This window comes from Opisthocomus hoazin, chromosome 8 (assembly GCF_030867145.1).
Source record: "Opisthocomus hoazin isolate bOpiHoa1 chromosome 8, bOpiHoa1.hap1, whole genome shotgun sequence".
NCBI lineage: Eukaryota > Metazoa > Chordata > Aves > Opisthocomiformes > Opisthocomidae > Opisthocomus > Opisthocomus hoazin.
The window spans coordinates 35,407,513-35,432,699 of NC_134421.1; the positions used below are offsets into that span (position 1 = coordinate 35,407,513).

The window sequence follows — 25,187 nt, forward strand, 5'->3', positions numbered from 1 at the left end:
CACCAATACAGCGCTTGTTTGTACCCCCTCCTGGGACGTCTGTTCCTGGGCAGCCTTTCCAAAGGATGTCCTGAGCAGCAGCGACCGCTCATCCTGCAGAAACAGCAACATGTGGCAGCTCACTGCCTTTGCCTTCTGCTGGGCAGAGGCCCTTGGAGGATTTGCAGTTTTACCTTTGGAACGATATGGCTGCTTTCTGCAGCCTTAAAAAGGCCGCTCGTAGCCTGGCTACATCATCACAGGGAAATTTCTTGTTCCTGGTCAGTACAACCATAAGTTAAATCTCAGCTGTTCTCTGTGTAAATGTGGAGCTGCACCCAGAAAAGCTTTATGGTGCCTAGGTCTGGAGTTTCTCTGTCCCGTAATCACCACGTGCAGGATGCCAATGCTATGTAATGTTACAGCTATTCAGGCCCTTTTCCCTACCCCTAGAGTACCTTCACCATAATGCTTTTCAAATATTTATGTGAAAATATATAGATCTGCTTTCTGATCTACTTGTAAAAGCCCCTGCAAGAAGGTGCCTCTGCAGATCTTAAACTTTTTCCAGTGTTAGCATGACTCTTAGAGCTCACTATCTATTGAGATTAGCAAGGGGACAGTTTTTAAAGAGGACCCTGGAAAATTATTACAAAAATTCAGATCTGTGGGCTCACGCCCTTCCACACTTTTGCAAAGCATTGCGCATTTGGATTAGAGCAAACATCTACCACCTGGAGTGAAACTATTCATTGATAAAAACAGCTCAAAGCAAGGCTTTCAAAGACAGCGCAGAGGACAAGGCAACCGCGCTCTCACCCTGGCTCTTGGCAAACGCGCGTGAGACTGCGGGGCTAGGGCGGGCAGAGTTACCGCAGGGCAAGCGAGGGGGAGCCTGCGTGTGCACACACGTGTGCTCACACACGGGATGCCCGGGGGAGCTGCGCGTCTTCTCACCCGACGAGCAGCTGCTCAGGGCCATCTCACCCAGTCTGCTCTCTCCCATCAATGCTAGTTGTGGCCTCTTAAACAACCTCTGTAAGCAAGTTACCATTCTGCTTCCACTGTAGACTCCCAGCTTCCAGCAATAAGTGGATTAGGATACCCCGAGCTCACGTTTGTGCCTGCGTCACTGGTTTTAAACAGTACACGCCTGTATTTCCATAATTTTGCCTAACCCCTTGGAATCATATGTGCTCGTGCATCCCATAAAATCCTGCAGCAGTGAGTCCCACCGACTAACTCTGTGTTGTACAGAAAGGTTCTGCCTCTTGCTTCCACAAAAGCTCCTGCCTGGAAATTTCACTGGGTCCCTTCTAGCTCTTGTGCCATAAGAAACAGGGAACTGCTGTTCCTGATCCACCTTCTCAACATCATCTTACAGTAACCTGGTCATCTGCCAGGACCCTGAGGACACAGACACTCACGAAGCAAAGTCTGAGCTGGAAACAGTTAAAACTGACAGCTGCACAGGCAGGAAGCAGCCTGTTCATTTGGAAGCTGAGAACAAAGCCCGCTGTACACAGAGAGGTAGGCATGCATGTGATTTCTCAGTTTAGATCTGGTCCCCCCAAGGACACTGTTTGCCACCATTGCACCAGGTCTCAGAGGCTTTGGAGTAGCTTTTTGGGAAGGTTCCTTAACTTAAGTTAACCCACTGACCTAGAAAACACTAGTCCATTTCGATACTATAGCTTTGCTCTCAGCTCTGATCTGTGTGCATTGTGCGTGGAGCTCAGCACATTAGAAAAACAAAGAAGTGGGAGTGGGTCAACCTCTAATTCCAGGGAAACATCACAGGAGTCCTGCCACCATCTGAAGCCATCTGCCCTCCAGCCCTCACCTCTCAGTTCACAGGCACGCTGTGCGTGGAGCCTTTCCCAGCCCGGGACGTGGCTGTGAGTGCTCTGCTGCTGAGCTTTGGGCTTTGGCCTTTGGCTCAGCTTGTCTTTTTCCATAGCATACTTAGGCTACTTAGGCTACCAGAAGACCAAGGATAAATCTACTTTCAACAGGACCCTAAAATGTGCAAGATGGACAGTCTGCCTGAAATCTCTGAAGTACATCAAGGTGGTTGCCACAATTCCATGGGGCAAAGGCCTGTTTCAAGCTCCCTGGCCAGCTAAAGCTTGGATACACATCTATTGACTTGGAGGGACAAATTTCTTAAGAGTTTTCTCATGCAGATAGCAGACTTTGTCTCTCCTATGAACGCAGGATGGAGGCAAGGGCTCACAAGGTGGATACTGACATCCCACCCTGGTTCACAAGTAACTGTGGGCTACGCAAGGGGTGGGCTGGACCATAGAAATTTATAGCACAAATCTTTGGCCAGCTACGGTTTTGGGAGTCCTTTTGTGACACGGCTCCCTTGAGGCGGCACCATCTGGATATGAATGACTGAAGCCAGAAGAATACTGCAGAGTTTCCACACCATGTTAACCTGATAGTATACAGCTGCAATAAGTCTTGAGTGCACGTGACTTGCTCCAACTCATGGAAGGAACACTCAGCTTTGCAGTCAGCATTAGCTTTTCACTCACTGGAGGCTTTCAAGACATTCTGCAAGCATTAAAAAGGGTTTGTTAGTTTTTTATACAGATGGGGAAAGAGCAGCAGAGCGGTGAAGTTACATGCTACAACATAGCAACTTGTCACTCCCATTAGAGGTGACACGTTGTCTCCACCACCTCCTCCTCCGATCCTCCCAGTCTGTGCTCCTCCTTCTCTCTGCCCCTGGCTACCAGACCAAGTGCTCATCTCACCCGCTATAAGTCAGCTCACCACAGCAGTCCAAACCACCCGCTGCTTTTTTGCTGGGTTAGTCTTCCGTGGCTTCAGAAAGCTGAACCACTGGTACAAAACTACCAGCACAAGGGAGTGGCAGGAGTGGGGGCACAGGGGCAGCAGGAGGGGTGCAGGACCAGCATCACCCAGCAGCAGGCAGCCAGTGGTGGGCCAGAGCCACGCTCTTGTTTCACCCACCACCATTCCCATTTCTCCTCTCCTCTCCTCTCCTCTCCTCTCCTCACCTCTCCTCTCCTCTCCTCTCCTCTCCTCTCCTCTCCTCTCCTCTCCTCTCCTCTCCTCTCCTCTCCTCTCCTCTCCTGGCCATCTCATCACGCACCTCGCCCCGGGGACAGCACGGAGAGCAAAGCACGGGGTCACAGAGCACACAGCACTGCGAGGGGGTTCGCAGGACAGTGTGAAGTGATCTCTTTGCCACATGCGGCCGAGCAGGCTCAAACAAATGTGCTGTGCAATATTCCCCACACAGACGGCCCAGGGCTGCGGAGGCACGGAGGAACCATTTCTGCAACACGCTGTCAGATGGCGAGAAACTCCGCAGGAAAGGAAGTGCGCAGCAGCTCCCAGCTGCCCCGGGCTACAGGCATCCAGCCTACACGCAGCCCTGCTGACACTACATAATTGTCCACAAGTAGGGTAGTCTGAATGGCACCCCTTGAATCACAGACTTTCACGTCTCCAGCAAATGGAAAAGCAGACATCGATAGATGATGAATATAGTGAGAATTGTATTCTAATTGGAAATAAGACGTATATTACCTTGTACTGGATCAAATAACACGAAGGATTAAAACGGCTGTGCCGAATAATTGAGATCCCAGTTGTATAATTTTTCCTATCATTTTAAAGTCAAGCCACAGAACCAGCAGTATTCCACTAATAAAAAAGGTTGCTCATAAAAAGCAAAAATATCAAAGAGCCATCAGTGAATAGGAACGTTAGAGAGAGAAGCAGAATTTTCTCAGTCCTTATCCTTTTGCGTGTGCAAGTACTACTTTATAGGCTTTGATTCTTTTATAAAATGATAAACACAAAGAAACTCCTGACAAGCAGCTAGTGCACTCATACAAGCACATCAGATGTATGGCGACACCGAAAATTTTCTCTTTACCCTCCCAACCTTGTGATGCTGTGTGCACTTGTGGTCCTGTGCAATTGGAAAGAATTGGCAAGACATGACTTGACAACCAGAATAACAGCTACATCCAGTTGTAAACTGGGGGTTCAAAACAGAAATACTTACGGGGTTTAAGCCAGCTCCGTCTGAAGGGATCACTTTCTAAACCTAGATGGGACTAAACAGATTCCTTCCTACTGGGGCTGTTTGTCCCCAACATCATGCAAAGCAAGAGGCCGTAACCGTAGGCACATTTGAAGCCTCTGCTTCGTACTACTAGTAGCTTGAAATTCAGACTACAGGCTCTTTTAAAAGATAGTATTTTTCCAGAAATGTTTATTTTAAGTTTAGAGCTGTTATTGTTACTTCTTCTCAGTGGTGTAAAAGTCCAGTTGGAAGAGTTTTCTTTCCTCTGCATTGAGGTTGAAAATTCCTGGAAAGCCATGACAATATTCAGCATTCATGATTACACAGACAGACATATTTCATGAAAATTGCATAGGCTTTTAATACAGGATTATGAATGAGCTCTAATGTTGAAATTATATTAGATTGAATTTCAGAACGTATTTAACATATTTCCATACAGCAACCTTGGGATGTCTTTTCAATAACAGTGATTATTACAGGCAGGCTGTTTTTTATGAAAACATTTGTTCAGGGTGGACAAGGCTTCCTGAAAAATGTTGTACATCTTTACGGCTGACGTTTTAGTTGTTTTGAATTAACTTTTTTCACAGCCAGAATGAAATGTTTCACCATATAATTCTTCATGCGTGTCTTCAAACAAACCTGGAGACTTTGCCATGAATTCTCTGAACTGTAATGCAATCTTGGGCATGAAAACACTTTTTGAGCTGGAGGTGAGCATTTCGTCCCAAGTTGTTACTCTCAAAATATAAATATTCTTACCTAACGTCTGGCTTTTAAAAGCAGCAGTTGCCTCAGCTGATTCGAAAGCACCTCAGAATATCATCTTGTAAACAATCCCAGGCTCGCTCTTTTACAGGCCTCCTATGGCTGACTGCCCGGCCCGTGGATCTTGATAAGGACAAGCTGTTTGATGGAGTGGAATAGAGTTCAGATTTTTGTTTGCATAATGGCAAACACACTGAGATCATGCATCGCCCAGGACAGCGTATGCATTTGGATCTCACCTTTGGGATCTGCTTGTAAGAGCAGTTTCCCTCTCCATCCTCATGGCACACCTCAGGGACGGTCCCCTGGACCACTGGCTCAGCTCTGCCATTTTGCCCTTTTTTTCTCCCTTACAGAAAGCAGCAGACTTCATATTCCTTTCTCTGAAACATTAGTGGTTTAAAACATGGTTAATTTGGAAGTGGATCCACTAGGTACAGCTCAAGGTAACAGAGCGTGCGTTTGGCAGTTTCTGTGGTTCTCTGCTGGGGTTGCTGGACTTGCTTCTCCACATCCACTCGCTGCCATGAAGAGCACCTGGACTGTCACGTTACACTGATGCCGCATCCTATTTGCCTCACTCACGTCGGTGTCAATCGGAAGTAATGCCACAGAAAACACTTGAACGCTTTTCCAGCGCAAGGCACTGAGAGGCTTTCTCTCAGCCATTAGCAAGTTCAATAGCTCTCATTAGTCCAGTTTAGTCACTGGAGAAAAGAGATGTGTGTTTCCTACACTGGTGGCATAAACGCTCCCCTCACTTTTGTACTGCTGTGAAACGTGTATTTTCAGGGCTAAAACAGTAATCCATTCACAGTATGCTTCTGAAACCGACCCTATTTTATTCACCTCTCCTCAATGGTCAAAACTGTGTAACTGGATGCCACAGGCTCTATACTCCTAACACCTAATAGAGATTCTTTGAAGGGATGTTTTGAAGACATTTGAAATAGGAAGCTCTGTGCCCTATCCTCACTGCTGTTGTGAAACTCCAGGGGAGTCCACATAGATGTGGATTTTTATTGCAGTTTAACATTTCGAAACACCATTTTGCTGGTTAAGAATGGGCTGAATCATCTAAAATTGACTTTTATTTTTGCCCTCTAACTTGACCCACAGAATGTATCTACTAATTAAATGTCAACAGGAAACAAATGTCTTCACAGGGGGAAAGTCGTTATCTACGGCAATTTTGGTTTGTGGTGAAAAAGCTAGGATGAAAAAAAAATCGACATACAGAAAGTCACATGCATTTTTAAACAGTGTTACAAACTCGTGCATGGCCACCCAGCTAGGGATGGAAATGGCTGGAAACACACGGTCTCTCCAGGGTGGACTCAGTACGGTCCAGCAGACCGTGCCTTTGTAGCTGAGCTGTCCTCAGACATGACAAGTCCTGCACTCTTAGAAAGAGCGGGCTTGGCTGCCGCGCAAGGAGAAACAAAGCCGTGCATCCTGCTCGATCAGCCTCAGCCCTGCGATACAATTCAGAATGAAGCAAAACTCTATATAAAAGTGCCTCCATTTGTACTAATAGTAGGAACCTTTCGTATTGTTTTTTTTTCTTGCCGTTCCGTATCAACTTCTCAAAGATTCCTTTCTTCTGTTTTTCCACTAATGACCTAGAAGGAAATCTGACTTGGAGAAATCTCCATAGCCTGAACAGTCTCCCCGACTGAAAAATGAAATAGAATACCCAGAGAGAAGAGAAAACCCTGCCCTCCCACGTGGCATCTGGGTGTAGGAAAAGCGCTGCTCCACTATGACCAAAATGCTGTTAGATGCAGCCCACTACTGGGCACTGTCTCAGCCTTTCAAGAAATCACTTTCCACTGTAAACACTGACTGCAGTCAATGCAAAATATTTACTCTTCTCATTTGAGAATCTCTCACATGCTTTGAGGTATTTGAGTTCCTAAGTGAGAATACCAAATATTATTCCTGTTGCATGTACGTCAATCAGCTCTTGGACGCTCTCCCTCTATGTCATTGTGTCAGTAAGGATGCGTGAAGCTGCCCTTTGGTCGGATTGCTGTTTGGTTTAAAACGCGACTTTTGGGTGTTGCTGAAACCACCTCCCACCACAGCTGTCCTTGTTTTCCAAAGCAAACAGCCTCTGGCGTCTTGTGACCTGAACAGCCCCATGTGTCTGACCTTGAAAAACAGAAAATATTTTATTTGAAAAGAAAAATCTGCAGTCTAAATGATTTGGGGCACTGCTTTCCTTCCTCAGCAGGATGCTGGAATGCCCAGGCTTTGGTAGGAGCTGCTTACACGCCACAGACATACACAGGAACATATTTGCCCTCTAATGATATATTAGGCAATGGTTTTGAGTTGGCAGGCTACTAAAAGCCCTAGCCAAACAAAGATAAAATCGTAATTTATCAACAGAGAATACTGAATTCATGGTCACTGGTGGCTGCTGGGACTGGCGGTAGCCCACAAAGCTGAAGCTGGCAACACAGCGGCAACAAATCTAGAGATTGCTTAGAATTCCCTCAGCTTTGGAAAAAACAAACACTGTTCAGATTTTTTTCCCAGAAATTGTTCACACTAGGAACAAGATAAAATGACCACCTTTCTCAAAATCCTGTACGATGGGCCTGAAGCAGCAAAGGTGTATGAAAACACCGTGACTGGAAGCATCTTCCGCAGCGCGTACAGGCAGGCGTGAAAATGGAGCGGTAACGGTGCAGGCGGCGAGGCAGCTGGGCACTGTCTCACCGCGGGGTCGGCAGTGCCGTGCTTCGGCTGGCACAGACCCTTCTCTGGAGACTCTGGCCCACAGCTTTCAGGATTCCTACTCTCTGTAGTAGTTATTTGGAGGAGTAGGATTTTCCACAGGGATCCTATTCCTATGAAAGATTTTAACGAATCTTGAAAATGTTTTATCGCAAGTGTGTTGAGGAATCTTTCTCAATACACCCTGGTCCTCTCCATCCCCTCAGATTTACAGGAGCTTTGTTTCTCCGAAGCCAGTGGCGTTAGACAGATGCCAGAATGAAGCTAAGAATCAGGACCGATTCTTACAGGGTTTCACAAGCCTACGTTATTTGAATTGTCCTGAGTTAAACGTGATCTTACAGTGCCATGGTGGAAATCCATGCCATTCAACTTGAACAGAAGGGGCAAACAGCGAGGGTCAAAATGCAAATTCCTCTTCCCCCCTCCCCACCCTCCACCTACCCTTCCACCTCCTGACTGCCCTCTGGATAGAGACCAACTGCTCTTAAGCCAGGAATTCAATCTCCTCGCTGGTGCGGCATCACCGAGGCTCTCAGGGATGCTGCCACGGTGATTTCTGCGAACCGGTACCAGCACCAACTAGTTTCACAGAAAAACAAGCAAACAGCTCAGAAATCACCAGGGACACTGGCTGCTACAGACCCAGGCCAAATGTGAAGTGGTGTTCTGGAGGTGAAAGGATCTCTACACCATTACAGACCTTCTAAGTTTCCCAGTCCCAGGGGTGTACTTTCATGGGAAGAAAAACCTGTTTCAGATCATGCCAGATATTTTCTGCACTGCCCAGCAGTTATACCTGAGGATGTTCTCCAGATGTTCGTGTTTGTATGAAACATACAATAACAAAGCTGTAAACTGGAGGAGACAATACCCAGACTGCAAGAAGAAGGGCTTTAGAGCGGCCTGGAAAAACATGAAAATTAACTAGCCCACACACAAAATCAACTTGTCCGCTTTAATAGGACGATAAAGACGTATTTTGTTTGCTTTTCCAAAGAACTGCTACTTTTCCCAGCAAGCAGGCACACACGATTTGTCATGGTTCTTTTGCTGTCAGTAGGTGATTGCTTGTATTTTGGGCAACACACATTCCTTCCACCTGGGCAGACAAAAAGTGAGAAGTAGGGGATCTGAGACAAGGTGAAGTCGCGGCTCAGACAGTTTTTAGGTTACAGTGAAAAGAAAAGAGTAACATATCGTCGTCTGGAATGCCAGCTATTGAAAAGCAAAAGAGCAGAAAATCCTTGCAGCAACTGAAAACGGAGGAGATGGAAACAGACCTGCAGCATTAGGGCAGTAAAATTTCCTGGCTAAGAGAAGTTAGACGGCAGGTATCGTCAGAGCCGAAACCATAAAGAGCACCGAGTGAGAATGCCCTGGCTAAGACATCCGCAGAGCGAAATGTCTCCAGTGTTTGCAAGCTGTCTAACAAGAGGTGAATGAAGCAGGAGTTTGAAACTGGAAGCCTTTCCTCTTTCCTTTTCTGGAATCGCTCCTATTTTTCTGCTGGCTTACGCTGGTTAAGAGAAAGGTCTGAGCAGGTTGGCTACAAGGCCTAGGAGGTCTCTGGGGAAGGTTTCCGAGTGCACTCTTCCTGCTTAATTTGGGCTGCTCGAGCAGGCCCTGATCCCAAAAACACGTGGACTGAACTGAGACCTTTTTGCTCAGTGCATTTAATGTGACACCGGTGGCCTGTATAAGGATTTCAGAACGTCACATGCCTACGCTGCTCGGAGTTTGGCTGGTAGAGTGATTTCACTGATTGCGATGCATTTGGAAGTATTATCTCACTTTTTTTTTTAAAGAACGACTGTAAAAATAATACAGTTGCTGACTGCTGTCGTGGCTTTGATCTGACAAGCACAGTCAGGCCCTGTGGAGTATCACTTCTCTTTGTAACAAAGCAGGAGCAAGCCAGCCTGGAATGCAGCTCTTCCAATATCCAGGATTAAACATTTTTGCAGGTTTATTGTGGGACCTGTAGGTGGCCTCATTTTAATAGTCAATAAACCAAGAGCTATTAGTTCCTTTTGCCAATAAGCTGAGCAACATTTTTACTTATTCTCCTGAATTTGGAAGCTGATGAAATTGCTTCCAGTGCCACTGAATACTCTGCCATTTGTTCCGTAAACAAGTGGGTATAGTGCACACTGACTTTAATTCTGAAAGTGAGAACATCTGGGGTTTTTTCATCCTTAAATTCCTTCACGGATGGGAAAAGAGAGGGCACAATTTTGAAACTCGGAGTTAGGACCGATGAAGTAGCCTGTATCATGTATTTCACACCCCCTCCCAGACCACAGGTGAAGGAGCAGAGGACTGCTGGCCATGCACCGACATTAACCACGGACATTTTGTAACATACTGAATAACAAGAAAAATTAATACATATGACATATTCTGTTGGAGAAGGCCTAACCTCATGGCTTACCAAATTCAGTTGGGTAAATGCAAGGCAAAACAAGGCTCAGTACTTTCCAGTACAATCAATAGAATACCAAGATCCACATCTGCACTTAGCATCATGTTTGTGACAATGCGTTGTTCAGTGTCACCCCAACAGAAATGCTGACCTATGATGTTATCTTGTTTAACTGAGCCATTTTCGGGGTGCGAAGAGGAGGAAATACAACGGAGGTTAGCTGGCGCCACAGCCCCACTTTGTCAGCTGTTGCAAGAGCAGTGAGGTCTCATGCCTCACACCAGTGCACTGGGCAGGTCCCACCCCGTGGGTTGTCATCATCACTGTTTGGTGCGGGGCCGCTAGAGGCAGGCTGTGCGCTTCACTTCTACCTTGCCTTTTATCCTGAAAGACAACAGAGCCTTCAGACACCGCTTACCTGGGCGTACAAACGAGAGGCTAAGGCATCACTTCACAACAAGCTCCCTCTCCTTTCCAGGAGCGATGCCATTGCTGCACAAACCCACAGGTCAGCCTACCCCTGTCCATGTGGGCAACACATGCTATAGACACTGTCGGACGGTTTTAACCAGTTCACATACACACACTGTATTTTTTTTAGTGTATGAGAGCTGATACAGCTTGTGGGAAAGGCTTATGGTTAAGTTGCCTTTACTATAAGGAAGCCATATAGCTACAATGATAAGAGAATCACAAAGCATTTCACGGATCCTGCCACCACTGCTTCTGCCACCCTACAACCAGGGCACCCTGAAGAACAGCAAGCGCAGCAGGGAGAGCGTCTCTCACTAGGAAGCTCCCTGGTTTTGAAGTGGCAGGGTGTACCTGTGTCTTAGGCACAAGTTCATGCTACGCACTGCAAAACACAGCCTGCTTCGAGCTAGACCGGAGCGCAGAGCCGTCCCTCACGCCTGCTGCCGGGCCAGCAGCAGCCAGAGGACCGCACACCCCACAGACGTGCCTTAGCACAGCACCTCTGGGTGCTGACGGACCGGCCGGGAGCGTCAAGCAAAGCCACCGCCAGGCGTCCAGCTGATTCTCATTTTAGTGGGTAGCAGTGAGTCCCTCATTTCAGAAAAATCAAACTATTGCGGTTCTGAGAAGGAACTACAGTGGATGGGTGGGAGGCAGAGGGCTACAAGGGATTAATTTTTGGACTAACAGGGATTATACCAAACTTGTAAAGCAAGTCTTCAGTGTGTCGTCTGTCCTCAGACACTCTGTAATGCTGGGGAACAATCAGCAAGTGAACTAATTTTGATGTAACTCTCTGGTTCCCACGAACACAAACGTTGCAGCTGGTTTGAAAACAGTCTGCAACTTCTTCTCCTCCCTCGCACCTATCTTTTAAAACCCCCTGCACAGCTGATCTACTGCAGGGCATTCCCAACCTGCATCCCTGGAGATGAAACATTGACAGAAACCAACTTTCCAGCCAAATTCCTCCACTGCAGACTGAGCCCGGGCACCGTGGGGCTCCTACAGCACGCCTGCAACTCACTGCATCCCACACCACATCTTCCGGAAGCGGCCACAACTTCTGCTAAGTAAAATTTGAGCCTTTCTCTAAACATTTCCCCTCTCTACCGGGCCTGGGGGCTTGCAATATTCTCTCAAAAGCAGGTAAGTGAAAGGCCACCTGGTAGCTGCGCCTCTGCCAGAAACCTGCTGGAGACAAAGTGCTGGATATATAATCGTCACAGCAAGTTAAGGGAAAGCAAAGTAAAAGGAGTTCCTTAAGACATGCTGCAGCTAGGGGTGCAAAAACCTGACATAAAAACAGATAAAAAAGGAAGGAGAACAGAATTATTTATAAAGAAATTTATTTGATATTTGTGTACAACAAATATATGAAAACAAATTTAATTTGAAAAATGTATATTCGATTTCTTAAAAGTATTGAACCCTCTTAAGGAAAGGTTTTAGTTATTAAAAAGGTACTGAAGGCTAAAACTATACTTGGATAATATATGTGTGTACGTATATATATATAAAAAACATGTGCAATTTTATATATATATAGTATATATAAATAACATGTGTGACTTACATGATATTTTAAGGTATGCTATTTAAACATCTGAGTAGTACTAAAATATAATTTGCTATTTCTACACAGTTTGCATTCAGTCTTTATAAGCATCTAGACAGTGCAAAATTTAAACACACAGAAATATTCTCCTATTACTCTATACATTGTGCTCAGCTCCCAAGTCTCCTCTGTCATGATCACAACCAGACTGAACCAAATTTGGAGAGTTCAATACTAGCTCTCACTAGCATCTTCTAAGAGCATAAAAGGAAATCTGTCTTAGCTCGCACTGCACCGTGGTATAGTTTGTGCACAAGAGAGAACAATGCATTTCCTATGTTAAATGGTCTAACTCCCAGAGATCACATACACCTCACCATATTGACTCATTTCATTGCACTCCATATCCTGCAAAAATAAATCTCCTGTAGGACAGCATACATTACTGCATACTGAAGTTTAAGTAATATACTTCTTTAACATAAGGCAGGAATATACTGAAATTTGATAACACTTAAATCCAACAGCAAGCTGGAATTAAACCACATTTATGTCCCACATTTTCATAGAAGCTGCCTTTTTTATGTTTATGTCAGAAAATGTGGTAGAGAAAACCTACTTTTCTTTAAATAAAAGCAAAGGATAAAAGCAGTCCTTCTAGAAGAAATTGCTAAAAAACAATGGGACCAGGAGAAACTCTACTGCCTTGAAACACCAAAGGTCAGTCTGCACATCCTTTCCTGCAGTCGAGGAGCAATTCCTTGCATGACATCTGGGGGAATACTCATGTGAGTAGGTGCTCACTACAGCAGAGCCTGAGTGTTTTACCCCTAAGTATTTATCATCTTTATTTGCATCTATTCAATGTTAAGCTATTGTATGCTATTTTCATGTCTTATGTTGCTAAAAAAAAGGCAATTCTGACCATTTGGTATGCTTTTACAGTAGCTGTATTGTAACTGAAGGATGTTTGTACTTTAGATAATATGTTTATTATCACTGACATAAAAACCTCAATCCTGCTTCCATAAAAATCAGTGGTTGCTTTGCTCCTACTAGAAATAAAATTGGATCCAAACATGTTAGTCACAAAGTTTGCTAATAAATGTAAATACTATGTTCATTAAGTCCCTCAATGCTTAAAGGCAAAGTAGTGTTAGCAAATGCTGTGTAGTATAGCCTAAAGAACAGTATTATGCACAATTCTAGACAAACTGTTCCTCAACAAAATCTAAAAGCAGCTGTGAAAAACATCTTAAGGGACAGCAAATTTTGCTACATGATAATTTCTGGACCTCTGACAGGCGTTTTAGAAATTCATTTCTTAAACCAAGCTCCTCGCTCATGTCCTACACTGCAATTGCACAAATTAAAGACTGGGGCCTTGTAGGCAGTATGCATCCAGACCAGCTCATCTTTAAAACTGGATACTTCAGGAGGGTCTCCCTCTTTCTGCCACACTCATTGCTAAACTGCCTTTTAGCAGAAACTGTCATGTTTCTGAATCCTTGTAGCAACTGACAAGATAAAGAGCCTAGTGTCATCCCTCATCTACTTCACTTCTCAAGTTTGTCTCTGCACTTGTCCATATAATTACCCCCTGCAGATTTCAACTTTAGTTGAGATTTGAGTTACAGTTGCTGAACAGGCCTCACAAAAAGACAAAGCCTCATTAGTAGCCCACAAAAGTCAGCCTTACTAGTTAAAACCTTGATTAAAATACCAAACAAAGGGGAAAAACAGATGCTGAGACAATGTTTACATCCTTTGAACCACACCCTTGGAATTTTGGCAGTCAATTAGCCAAAGGATGGGCTTTGCATCTCATCCATCTCTCTCAGTTGGGAAGGAACAGCCATAACTACAAGTTTTTGCAGGGTGCGGCTGATGCTGGGAGATGGCTGAATACATATGACCAAAGGCTGCATGCCTCGCAAGTCAGAACAAAGCAGAGATGTGCTAGGAATTCAGGATTTTCTTATGCTCAGAAGTTTCCTATAGACTGGAGGTAAACAAAAGTCCCATCTCCCACAGAAAAAGGAATAGTGTTCAAACCTAGAGCAACACAGCACTAAGAAACTAATAACTAATGATGCCAAAGTCTCTCTATTTAAGGATTCCCCAAAGCAATCTCAAATAAAAGAAAGGAAAAGAAAACCCGTGGAGTAGGTCAAGCCATTTTTCAATCCAATAATATAGTAAATGCACTGGCAGGCAAGGCCTCAGTTTCGAAAAGGTGAGGAAGAAGAAGGATGGTGCAAAATGCTTTCATACATTTAAACATTCTCAGGATATAAGAGAGCAGGCAACTTAGGAAACATTCCTTGTAAGCTGTGTGGGATCAGTGCTGCAGGCTTTGCTTCATCCTACAGCTCAGCTTTGCCTGTTTGGGCAGGACTGGTGTTACTGCTGCCTTCTCCGGCGTTGTTCTTGTCTGCTGGCTTGAAAGATAACGAAGCAGAGTTTGTGCAGTATCGTTTGCCAGTTGGGCGAGGTCCATCATCAAAAATATGCCCCAGGTGAGCGCCACACTGAAACAAAATACAATAGAGTATCACTGAGTCTCTGTGCAGCTTGACAGCATCACCGTGGTGTTAAGCAATGACTAGCATCCGCTTCCAAGGAAGTACATCAGTGCCTACATTGCCCTTTCAAGTGAGATTTACAACCTACATTTATTTGCAAGAGTGATCCAGGAAGATGATCTTCTGAGATACCACGGGCGCCTAAGACTTCAAGCCCAAATTTCCTGGGTGTTTCCCGTTGTGCCACTGTGTATATGTTTTGGTTGGGTCACTATTTCTGAGAAGCCTCCTGTCTCTGTAACGATCTCATGGAAGGAGCTCAGCTAAAAACATGGTGGTGAGGGCAGCAGGGCCCGTGTTTCACTTACTGCTGTAAGGATAGCTGTGTAAGAAAGGGCAGCCTGAGCTCTGGGCTCTCCTCAGCCTGCAGCCATCTGCTACGTCCCCCTGTAAGAAAACACCAAACCCCTCGGTGATCCCAGCAAGGACCTAAAGCAGTGAAGATATTCTCTGGAGCATGCCCTCATACTCATCATCTGTTTTCTTTCCACAGTCTGGCACTCTTCTGAGCGTCAGAGTCCTTCTGGGTGCACCTCTGCTCCTCACCCCTGAAGGGGATGGAGTTCATCCACTACTCATACTCCCTTCCGTAGTATATAGGAGATAGGGACAGGTGACTGAAAAAGACCTGTAGTGAAGACATGTAAAATATTTCTGAATGAACACTCTTTAGCTGGGAGTGATTATAAATAGGAATGATGCCGCATTTGCTTTTTGTAAGGAATATGAAACTACAGATGGTCTGTTGACACTTCTGTTCTGTATGAATCAGCCTCAGATACTCGCAGTGGTATTCAGGGCAAACACTACTGCTCCTATCTGCAAGAAAGGTAACAGTCCCTTGCCTCACAGAAGAGCACAATATTTTGAAGAAGCTGATCCAGTCGATCCTTATTCAAAAATCAGCATTACTATCACTGCACATTATGGCTGACAACTTATCTGGATAATAAGAATCTCTTGCAATTAGTCACTTCAGTTCCACCAGTTCATTTTTACAGCCTGCCATAAGAAATAAAAAAATAAAACCTTGCACTGGACAAATATTTATCTGGAACAGGAAAGTCATGCTGCTTTACCAAAGAGCCTAGGCCTTTCAAGTCAATAGCTGATCTCAGTCAGAGTCAGAATGATGTAACTGAGATCACAGAGCTGCTCGTGAGCTCGCAGTCAGACAGCAAAAATTAAAGACTGCAAATTAGTCTTAACATTTAATTAATTCACAGTATCCCAAACACATAGAGGGAACACTGATTATTCTGAACTGTGAATGAGCTAGTGATGGCAAATCTCTGCTCTGCAGTTAATGTGTTGCTAATGCTCTCCTGCTGTTATGGCCTTTAATTCACCAAAGCAGTACCTGCAGAAACAGGTAAAGTCTTGGCTTCAGATTAAACTGCCTCAACAGACCGAAAGGCTGGGGGAGGCTCTCATGCCAGCTAGCAGGGACAGAAACTCTTCTCCTTCAATGACAGCTGAAAGAATAATCCTCAGTGACTCCGGGAGCGAGGCAGGCAGGCATGTGAAGCCTCAGTGCTCCTGGCTGTCCGCCCCAGCCGTGCAGCCACATCCCAGGGCAGGCTCCCTGCTCCTGCAGCAGTGTCGCTGGAACAGCCATGGCAGTCCAGCAAGGACCCCAATGACAAACAAGGGTGATTCTAGCCCACGGTAGCAGCAGGACGAGCTCCCAGGGGCAATGCAAAAAGGCATGGAAGACTTTGGGTTAAGCAGCAGCTGCTCGGCTTTATAAGGAAGGAAGAGAAAACATGGCAAATAAGGAAAAGGCAAAGGAAAGGTGCATGGGAACTAGAGAAGACAAAGCTTCAAATCTTGTTCCTGAAAGACTGCTTTCTTGCCACCCTTTCCTCCATTCTCTACTGATTACTTTATTTCCTTTTCCTTTAGATTGAAGGCCTTTTCCAGGCAATTTCGGCAGAAAACCCGAGCTCTTTTTCAGAGTGGAGTCTCTCACAATGAGGCATTTCACCTGATCATAAAGCTTTTCCATACCTTGGGATAAAAACCTCTAAAAAAACTTAAGTGTCCCAGAGAGAGTATTTTTCTAAATGCTCAGCATCCTAATTAAATCATCTCATCTCAACCAAGAGCGCTTCAAAACCTCCTGGCTAGAAGTGTTAAACAGATCTTTTCCAGATTAACACTTAACCAAAGATAAATCATTCCCTCTCCACTGGACAGAAACAGAACAAGAGAAACTGTAGAGAGAAATGGTCTGCAGGAGTAATGCACTCACATACAGACTACAAAGACAATCTGTCAAAAACGTTTTCTTCACAAAATCTGAGAAGCTGTGTGAGACTCCAAGGCAGTCTCATTACGCCTTCTTGTGATGGCAGATTCACACCAGGATTGGATTACTGCAAAATTTGTTACCTTTTGAGACTACCCTGCACCAAAAATTTATGTGGCGATTCTCTCTGTAGAGGACTCTATAACTCATCCGCCCTGAAAAGAAATGTAATTCAATCCTTTGTATCACAGCGTTAAGAAACCTGGCCCTCAGCTGAGAGTACATAGGATGAATTGATATTACTGTCCTTCTCGCACCTAATAGGTGCCGACCATTTTTCTAAGGCATACATACATGTCTGCAAAGCCTCCAAAGAGAAACAATCATCTGTTGCAGCCTTGCACATAAACATACTGGGCAGAATGCACTGGGACGGTGAAACAGTTAGAGTAAAGCACATGAAGTATGTGTTTGGGAGCAGGAAAGGGGGAAGCCACTGCTAACTGTCAGTATGCTTGGATCTCCCAAGCCTCCTGGTTCTAATATGCTGCTGGGAGGCACGGAAAACAGCTTGCAGTCAGCTGCTGTAGCCAAGGCCAAGCTACCAACGTGCAAACAGTAATTCTGTGACTACAGCATTTTATTGACTGGTACAGGTATAAATAATAGCTACGAAGACCTCAGGGGAAGGGACTCTTGAGCAGAAAAGAGAAAAAAACCAGAGAGATGCAACCAGGTTTACAGTATTCCTCAAATGCATTTGTAATTAACTTCTACCTGTCACTAATCATTGACCTTTTACATACATCCAGGTTGATGTGTTTCCAAAAACTGTAAAAGTTATTTCTAGGATAATCCCATGGACATCTTTGATTAATATTACAGCAATTTTCCCCCAGTGTTTGCTTTCTATAACGGAGAACATTAAAAGAGAGGTTTTTTATTCTCTCAGACAGGTGGAAGGACTTTTAAAGAAAAATCAACTACTTTTTCATCTGCAAAAGATTAATAAGGTTTTGGGTGTGGGAGAGTGTATTTCCCTCCAGTTCTACCAAGGCCTGCCATATCAATCCCACTGCTTTCCAGGCTGCAGTAAAAACTGCGTTTCTTTGCAGCTGCATGTGCAATTCACATTCCTAGGGCTCCGAGAAGCGGAGGAAATGGTTTTGTTATGGATACACAATGCAGCGTTATTAACTGTGCTGAGCCATGGCTGCAAAGATGCTCACCACTCCTCAAGCTATTTTCCTGCATGACTTGATCATCTGTGGGGTTACTGCCCCAAGAAGTTGGAATAGCTGGTAGGAAGCTGCCATTGGATCATATAGCAACCTTGGTCGTGTTTTTTTCCTAATGCTTTAAATTCAGGTTTTGGTTTTGCTTTAACTTTATGGTGTCTGCATGTGACTGCTGCTAATACTGCGGGCCTCAGGTCTGCTAACACTATTTTGTTTAGCAACAGGTAAATGACATTCACAGATTCCTTGGCCTGACCACAGGCTGCCTTGGGCTTCTCTCAGGTGAAACCAGGAGCTCTGGCCACCTCTTCAAGGGTGGCAGCAGATGTAGGCTCAGCAGGTTAGCAGTATGCTGATTTTAGTGCTACTCAGGCCTACTAAGCAGAGCTGACGAGAGTTGGTTGCATTTTTGATTATGCCAGTAATCACTGGTAAAGCACAAGATTCCCAGTCTGCAGTCCCATTGCTGCCTCACTAGAGAATTTAGGGAAATGGATGGTCCTGAAAAGTGTTTAACAGATCTTCTAAAGCGTATCATCAATGTTAAAACTACAGAATTATGTAGTACACATGACATACTAGCAGACGTGCCGATTTGGCCATTATCATGCTGGGCCAAACCTGCCACCCAGACTGAAGTTGAAGGATCCTCCATAAAGACAATCTTGCCTCTTATTGAGAAGCTTCTTAACTCACTCTGAGCATTTATATACGAGTACTGACCGACTAGTTAGGATGCACATCATCAGGGACTAAATCAGTTACCCTCCACCAATACCGTCTGGAAAGAGAACAGCAAATTACCACTACCCAAATGAAGCTGCTGCTTCTCTCAGGAGGATTTTGAGCATGTAGAGCTAGAGGACTGCAAGCTGCTGGGCACATCTGCTGAATGCCAATGCAGCAGCTTCTCCCTTTGCTAGGTAATGATTATGCTGTTCCTTTCACAGAGAGGAGGGCAGCACAAAGGATACGAGAAAGTAGAACAAGACAGATAACGGAAAATTTGGGCATGTTTTGAATGACTACTGACTTCATTATTATGGCAGACGGGACTTTTTGAGGCAGCCATTAGGACCGCGCTGGGAATGAGCGCTGGGAATGAGTTAGCATGGCTGCACAGTAATGCGCAGTGATGGAATCAGCACACAGACAGTCGCTCCACTGCTTTCGACTTCCCTCCCAACCGCTCACGTGTGGAGTCAGTCGGCCAGGCTCAGGCTCAGGAGCTCCTTTGAAGGGACCCTCCTCAGGAAAACAATTTTTGTAGACTCAGCACCGAGCCCAACCATTTACATCTGCTCTGTTAAATCTCACACGAGACAACAATGTGCATTCCAATGAGCCCTTTGTGCCTTCAGCTCGTTCCATCCAGCTGTTATACCTATGACCCATTGTGCTCTCTCACAATGATTACTATTTAATGGAACTGAAAGGTTTGCAAATCTTAGGGAAAGTACAGCGCGCTCTAATGATTTTTGCAGCCTTTGCCATCGGAATGGTCTGTGTGTGCTATAAACTAACCTGACTGCAGGATATTTCAACCCGATGCATCCCATAGGAGAAATCATCGTTGAAAGTAATTGCGTCAGGACTGATCACATCATAGAAGGAAGGCCAGCCTGGAAAAGAGGAACATGATAAGTAAGAAAAGAGGGCATCTTCGTGGCAGATGGCATTGTAAAAAGCAAGACAGAATCACACTTTGAAAAATGTTTGTCTCACTCCAGAGCCTAGAAATAACCAAAATAGAGATTTTGGATCCTAAATCACCTAGGTACTTTGGAAAATTCCCCCCCCCCAAACACAAAGTTGTTTACAGGCAAGGACTAAGCTGCCACTAGCTACCCATCTTCCACCTCAGCAGAGATTCCTGCACTCCACCGCAAGCAGCGGTAGCAGTGTAGCTCAGGCACAAAGATGGTTGCTCAGGTAATGCAGATTCAGCCTCACCATCAGTTTAAAAAAACACAAATTCCACCCTGAAGACAAACAGCAGGACTTTATGGAACACAAGTGGTTTTGCTTTTGCAGTGTAAAGGTACTTGAAAAAAGAGTTGGAAAGTTGCAATTTAGAGCCTCAAAACCTGCCTCAACCTTTGCGTTCAGCAAGGCATGGTCACATCCAGAAGGATGTACTCAGACACTGACCCATTTCAAAAACAGAAATGAGTGCTTTACATCAGAGTCATAACTATGCCTATGTTAGACACTAGTAGATGGTCTGTGTGTGGTCTGCAACCAGCACAAAGCAGTTGCACTCATTAACACGCATGTTCAACACAGCTGCTAGCCGTGCACTGAGCAGCATGACCTGACACCAGATGATGATGAGGTGTATACCTGATCTACCAGTAATGGCCACTTATCATGTAAATAACGACATTCCACTCTAACTATTCCATGCTAAGCCTCCCCCTCTCCACAGGTAAAAACCAATGTGGATCTATCCAGTATCCCAGCAGATACGCATTGCACAGCTGTAACTTTTCAGCCATCCCTCAAAAAGCTGTCATTGTATGCTCCACTTTCTGAAGCTGGGTTCCCACATAAGAACGTTTAAGGTCATGTCAACATCTACCAGTGCCCGTCTGAAATCCCACCAGCTATCTGTCCTTCTCATTCAGTCTCTTGCCAAATATAAAACGCACAGGCAGCTCTTGCTCTCTGTGTATTACACATATGCCCACGTATACAGGGCTTCCTTGTTTCTTCTAATATGTGTCAAGCATTTGCTACCGATGATTTCATAAAATGACTTGCAATAAGGCATTAAGAAACACAGCAGCAGCTGTGTATCACTGTATGCGGATGAACAAGGGATGTGTACAGCTTCCCACAAGTAAAGTGAGTAAAATTACCTATACAGTAAAAGGAGGTGGTGGAAGCTATCCAGTCTTCTGAATGCGGGTAAAGTAAGTGTTTAAACTGGAAAAAAATCTGTATGTCTTCAGTTGTATCTTAAACCATTAAATACGGAACGCTTATTAGGATGCAAGCATAATAGGCATAAATTTTTAAGAAAGAAATGCTCAGAAATGCACTCCTCTTCCTTTTGGGAACACCCATACAGTAACATTCCTAAGTCTGCAACCTGAAGGCACTGCAAGCCCCAAGGCCTGTGCTCCCAAGATGCCTACTACCATCACAAGTGTTTTCACTCCAGAACTCATTGCAGAAGTAAGTAGAGTAATTTTTTCCCCAAAAAGTATTGCAAATGGAAGAGCTACAGACAGCAGACAGACTGAGGAGTAAGAACGCTGAACCGGGAAAATATCCCAGAAGACTGGAACTCCAAACAGGGCAGCACTGACAACCGTAAAAAAACAATTGACAAATTCTTCCCCTCATGCAAAATATCCCTGCCAAACAAATACCTTCACAAACAGAGGAGGAATAAACATATGACAAGCGTTGCAAAAGGGGTTATCCTGTTGACAGAAAAATTGATGTCTCCTAATTGGTGGCTCCTTTCCAACACCATTCGTCACCTTCTTCGCTGGGCCTCTGTGTAACGAAAACTGAGTCCTGACACAGAGCTGGTCAGAGTATTTCTAATGAAGCCTTTTTAGTTTTTTTAATTTAATAATTTTGCAAAAACAGACATATCACTTTGCCCTTGTGTGATGGCAGAGAAGTTCCAAAGAGGGAGCTGTTTGGAGCAACGACCCATCTGATTGTGTGAAAGCCTTCGGAGGAAGAACACTTCAGTGCTGCAGAAATTCTCAGACAACCCTGCCTCCTCCATAACAGCAATAAGGGGGAAGCTTCAAAGGCTCCCACACAGAGTTTGAAGCAATCTGTGTCTTGCTGAGAAAATTATCTTGTGAGCAGGGTTTGGAGGAGACGTGTTTATGTCAGCTTTGACATTAAAGAAAGACCATCCATCCTCCTTTCTCCAGACTTTTCCTTTTGGTCTTCCCATTCACCACAGAAGAATTATTTGCTTTGGATGCACTCCATGCACTCTTTAAAAATGAAGTCATCTGAACCCTATACAAACAGGCAAGCTCCACCTAAGGTAGCCTTTGTACCCAACTGGAGTGACTTCAGTTTAGGCTGTCAGTTCATGCTACACATGACACGTGTCCCAAAGGCCCCACCACTGCCACACATGGTCCCCCAGACAGGGACTAGGAAACAGACTGAGTGACCACAGTGTGGACTTCTAACTCTCAGTCCAGCCATCTCTTCTTGAGTGACATGGTGGGCCAGGCACCAGCATCACTGTGATGAACCAGTAACTCCATGAGGGTTGACTGAAAATTGAGCAAACCCTGCAACACAGAAGGTCCTGAAGGTCACAGTGAGACACACTTTCGCTCTGCTGACCTTGAGAGGAAGACAAGTGAACTTCTCACTGAGTTGATAAGCCAAACTCACCAGGAAAATTGATCTCCCTCTGCTGTCTCGTTCCCTCTCTCCTGAGCTAAAGCGGAAAACCATTTGATTGTTTTCTAACCCTTCCCTGGCCATTTTCTCTACTTCAAAAGCTGTCAGGAACAAGCTGTAGAAGCAGTTTGCTTGCCTGCACATCAGGCAACTCCCAGTGACGCAGAAAGCCAACCAGACCCCTGTGGACTCTTCGTGTGATCCTTCTGTCTTTGTACACGGTGAAAGAGTCAGCAGTGGCCTCCACTTCGCAAGCCCCAGGCTACTCCTCCGGCAGTCTCACTGGGTGCTGCTCCTCCATTCCTGTCCTCCTGAGCGCCTGCCTCCGTCCTGCTGCCAGGCTGCGAAATGGCTGACTCGCTCCATGTTATACACTGCTGTTAGCTGTGCACTCAAGCTTCAGCCTGCCTTTGAAGGCTATCTGGCTACCCGGAAAGGGCATGTTCCTGCAGGAACGGGGAGGGGAGAAGACCATTTTGGATCTCTCCTGCTTCTGCTGAGCTGCGAGAGAGAAACAGTAACCCTTAGTACTGCAGAGACTGAGTACTGGAGGAGACCCTGTGCAAACCCTGGTGCCGAGACCCAACGCTCCCCGGGTGATGGTCGTCTGTTGGGTCTAGCTCACCACATCTGACAGGCAGCAGGAGCAGGGCTGCTGTATTCTGAAAGATGGTAAGACACAACAGCTAGGAAGAAATAGCTGCTGGAGGAAAGGGCCAAAGGGTAATTGCAGGAGACAAGATAGGGGTGGGGGCAGTCTCCCAGCTGAGTGAGCAACTTCAGATGACATTTACACTTTTTTGTCTGTGTGTGGACAGCAGCTAAGATTTGTGAATACATTTATCCTTGAATGTAAAGTTTAGTTTGAGGGAGAGTATGACACAGTAACGGTCAGCAATTTTTATCACGTTACAGACATTTAAAATAGGCTCATTCTTATGTTCACAATCACTCTGCATCATACTGGCAATATAAAAGGGCTCTAAAATAAGAGTCTGTTGTGTTTGTGCTCACTCTGATGACCCTTTACATGGGAGTCAGGCTGCCGTGTCCTAAGGGCCAGTTTCTGTTACGTTAATAAGCCAGCCATGGAGATGAATAGTTTTTCAGATATACAGAAAGTATCCTTTCTTGGATCTAAAATACACTAAATAAAGCAATGAAACTTTCCTCTGTCAAATACTTCAGTGAAAACGACGTCTAAAATGAACATTACTGACAGATCTTTTCCGCTCCATCCTGCATGAGTAATAGAAAGGATCTTATGCTACTGGGTGTCACACATACTGAGTCATGTCCCATCCTTCCTCATTCTGCGACCTCCCACACACATTTTGTAAAAGCTGCACAGCATTTCTAAAATTCACCCCACACCCCTCACCAAAACTGAATCTTTTGTTTTTCAGAATGGTCCCTATTCTGACAAAGAGGAGACAGTGGTTCATGCCTCTTCGCCAAAGAATGTTTTCTTCAGAGCAGAGATGGCCTGGTAGCGCCCTGGGTAGCAACACTGAAGAACAGGGAGGAAGAAAAATGTTGGCTTCAGTAACCTATGCTTAATGCTGCTTTTGCAGCCCTGGGCACAAGGTTTCAAACCTGATTTGAGTCCAAGCTACTGCCAAGCTGCCTAAGACAGCCACCTATACAGGCAGCTGGCACAAGGTGTGTATCGCGACCACACAGGCAGCCAGTGTGCAGCAGTCCCCGACAGCTGACAAACCGAATAGTCTGTCTGCTTCTTAAACTGAGATGCCAAAGGAGTTGTAAGGTCTGAGTGAGGCAGCGACAGCAAACAGCGTGCCTAGAGCCCAGCCCCCTTTGTGCATTCCTGGTAGCCATACGAAACCCCTGCAGGACTAGGTTGTTTCAGTCCCATTAACCCAGGAAGTTCTGAAGCACCTTATCTCGTGGGCTCTTTCTTGCGGCAATGCTGACCTCATGCAAGAAAAAGAAAGACATTTTGTTCCCATAAACTCTTGGAAAGCAGTCCAGCTGTTGACTGATCAATCAATTTTAGAAGCATCTCAAACCTCCTTCCAGTTCTGCAAGTTTGCACACATTTTGTTGTAGTTAGACCTCCAACTTCCTAATAAATGGATGCAAGCACTTAGACATCTAACCGCTAAAATATGAGTCTGTAATTATTTGCAGAAGCAAAACGGCAGGCTGCTTTTGAAAATCAGCCCTGCTAGGCTATTTTTTCCTCTCTCCTGAACTAATATTCCTCTTGACATCTTTTTGAACAGCACAATTGCAATCCCAAAGCATCTAATGCTCTGACATTATTCCCATCTCATACACCTGCCGACAGGAGACCTCCACAATTTTTCAATAACTGTGATGGCTGTAGCTATGTTTTCCATTTTAGATCCCAAAGAGATTAAGTTCAGCCTGCATTTTATCATTCTTTGCTGTAATTATTCCAAGCATTTACTTCAGTGAGTTATTTACAGATGGAGAAGTAGGGGGAGATGGAAGATATTAGAACTACCAAATGGCACCAGATGGAAAAGAGGACCTTGACCTGAAAAATACCTTGTTTCTCTGATGTGCTCTATTTTTAGCATTCTGATTCCCTTTTAACCTAATGTGGATTAATGAAAACCCAAAGGCTTTTTAAGGTAGAGTCTCATCATTTATCTTCACTGAGAATCTATGTCTGTGTAAAAACATAAAGTGTATAGGATTTAAAAAAAG

At 44.9% G+C, this 25,187-nt stretch overlaps 1 protein-coding gene across 2 annotated transcripts in view; it reads right to left on the reverse strand.

The window, feature by feature from the left end:
* Positions 1 to 11,877: 11,877 nt before the first annotated feature.
* Positions 11,878 to 25,187, reverse strand: part of MSRB3 (methionine sulfoxide reductase B3) — an 86,614-nt gene continuing 73,304 nt past the window's right edge. For both annotated transcript variants that reach the window (XM_075427883.1, XM_075427882.1), the window contains exons 6-7: positions 19,623 to 19,720; positions 11,878 to 14,555 (exon numbers count right to left, since the gene is read on the reverse strand). In XM_075427883.1, coding sequence (XP_075283998.1) covers positions 14,391 to 14,555; positions 19,623 to 19,720 — 263 coding nt within the window. In that variant the 3' untranslated portion in view covers positions 11,878 to 14,390. The remainder of the gene's footprint in view (positions 14,556 to 19,622; positions 19,721 to 25,187) is intronic.